The sequence below is a fragment of the Ursus maritimus genome, unplaced genomic scaffold (assembly GCF_017311325.1).
Source record: "Ursus maritimus isolate PB19 unplaced genomic scaffold, ASM1731132v1 scaffold_25, whole genome shotgun sequence".
NCBI classification, from domain to species: Eukaryota; Metazoa; Chordata; class Mammalia; order Carnivora; family Ursidae; genus Ursus; species Ursus maritimus.
In genome coordinates, this window is record NW_024425008.1 from 8,410,794 (window position 1) to 8,413,234 (window position 2,441).

General features: G+C 61.9%; 1 protein-coding gene across 1 annotated transcript in view; it reads left to right on the forward strand.

Moving 5' to 3' along the window:
* The window catches only part of SYNE3 (spectrin repeat containing nuclear envelope family member 3), an 82,005-nt gene that overhangs the window by 59,369 nt on the left and 20,195 nt on the right, over positions 1-2,441 (forward strand). The window contains exon 10 of the mRNA XM_040641477.1: positions 2,191-2,334. Coding sequence (XP_040497411.1) covers positions 2,191-2,334 — 144 coding nt within the window. The remainder of the gene's footprint in view (positions 1-2,190; positions 2,335-2,441) is intronic.

The window sequence follows — 2,441 nt, forward strand, 5'->3', positions numbered from 1 at the left end:
GGCTGCTGGCAAAACTGCCTCCTCTAGGGAGCCTTCTTGGATTTCCCCAACAAGGAGTGTTCACCTCTGCCTTGAACACCCATAGGGCTCTGTCGAAACTTGAAGGGAAATGATCACTTTCTGCCTTGGCTTGCAGTTACTTACCTGGCTGGGGGGGGTCTCTGTTCTTCCTTCCCCCCTCTGTGACTAGCCCAGGGTCTCAGTAACATCACAGGTATAACATGGAAGGACTCTGGCCGGCTAAAGACAAGACCCTTGGCCTCCGGGCCCCTGGACTCTCAGAGCAGCAAGAGGTGCTTACCCCAAGCAGCGAATTACTCAGCAGGAACCTGAGGCTTGGCCTAGGGCTTTGGGGCAGGAAGAGGGAGTGTAGGCTGGGGATGTGGTCAGGGTAGGCTTCCTGGAGGAGGTGGAGCCTGGGCTGTGCAGAGTTCCGGCTGAGTGGGAGCCAGCTACTCATCACAGAAGTCTCCTTTAGGTCCCTCCTTCACCCGGCGGGCTCCTACACATCACGATTCCACTTAGGTGTCACCTCCTCTGGGGAGCCTTCCTGAATTCCCACTGACCATGCTCCCCTAGGCCCCTAGCCCCTTCGGAATGTCCTAAGTAGCCCCCGGGGGTAGTCCCCCTGCTGTCCACGATGGGGGATCACTGGGGAAAGGATCGGTGGACAATGGCAGTGGGATGGCTGGATGCCCAGGCTTTGGTGATTTGATGGAACCTGGGGGCAAGAGAGGAATCACGTCGACCCCGAAATGCAGGGCCTCCCGGTGTGTTCTGCCGCCTCCTGCAGACCCGGCACAAAGGCACACGGCCCGCCGGGCAGGTGCTCGGGCACAGCTTCGCAGCACCACCTGCTGTGCCGGGCCCTGGGGTTCACAGGGGCCTCGTGTGCCGCAGGCAGCCCTGGCGGAAAGTTCCCGCTTGAAGGAGCAGCTGACGGTGCTGCAGCTGAAGAAGGACTTGCTGAGGAGCGTGTTCGGCCAGGACAGAGCGACGGCCCTCCTGGAGCAGGTGGCGAGCTCCGTGCGGGACCGGGACCTGGTGCACAACAGCCTCCTGCAGAGGAAGAGCAAGCTGCAGGTGGGTGTCCCTGGCCGCCCGCCAAGGGAGTGTTGCTAGCTCAGCTCCGCAGCTCACCGCCGGGCCACCTGCCCTCTCCCTTTGGCCCCCCGGCCTCTGCCACTCCTCTGTACCCCGGGTGTGATTAGCGTGCAGGCCCTCTCACCAGTGTCCTAGGCACCTGCCGCCCCCACCTCTGCCCCCCCAAACCCCCCTCTACACTGCTGCCACACAGACCTGCTTCCCGGGGAGCGTATCAAGAGAACATGCAGAGAAAATCGCCTGTAAGATGCAAACCACCCTAGAGCTGAACGCCAATATCAGGAACACTTTTCTTTGACATAACAAACGTGTGCTGAGCGTCTGCTAATGATGACAATGTAGCTGTTCAGGATGGGGCGCTGGGGGGCCGGGGGCACTGGGAAGGCCTGGGGCACTGGGAAGGCCCGGGGTCACTGGGAGGGCTGGGGGCACAGGGGGGCTGGGGGCAGTGAGGGGGGCCGGGGACACTGGGAGGTTGGGGGGCTACTGGGAGGGGTGGAGGGCACTGAGAGGGCCCTGGGGGCACTGGCAGGGCCCGGGGGGGGGCACTGAGAGGGGCGGGGGGGGCACTGGTAGGGCCCGGGGGTGCTGAGGGGGGCCTGGGGACACAGAGAGCCGGGGGCACTGATGGGGGCTGGGGGCACTCGCCGAGAGCTTCTTGCACGTCCGGGCTCCCTCTCACCCGCATAGCCAACATTCAACCCACATCTTAGGGTTCGTGGGGCAGACGGTCTCTTCAGCCGGAGAGCAGCTGTAAAGGAGTGGGTGTGACTGTGTCCCAATAAAACTTTATTTACAGAAACAGGCCTCTGGTAGGATCTGGGGTGGATGTGTTATGAGAGGTAGTTCTGTACCAGAGAGCAGAACGGCTGTCGTGTGAGGACACCATGGTAATTCCCTAAGGAGGGCGCCCACCCCCCCGCAAGGGCTCCTGGAAGTCTTCCTGGAGGGGGCGATGCCTGAGTGGGTATGAGGTGGCCAGGAGAAGGCTGGAGAAAGAGCCGTGTGATTGTGAGTGGCAGGTTGTACAAGATGCCTGTGAGGAAATTTCTTAATTTCTGTGCTACCTGTTGTGTATCTCTGCAGAGCTTGCTGGCCCAGCACAAAGATTTTGGGGCGGCTTTTAAGCCCCTGCAGAAGAAGCTCTCGGACCTCCAAGGCAGGGTCCAAGCTGAGAATGGGTTTCAGCAGGACCTTCCTGGGAAACAGGCCCAGCTCTCGAGGCTGCAGGTAAGGGCTTGGTGGGGCCCGAGTGGCCCGGCTCAGCGCTCAGCTGCGCCCAGAAGCAGCTCCCCTCCGGCCCCAGAAACTGGCGAAACAGCCACCCCCCCCCCCCC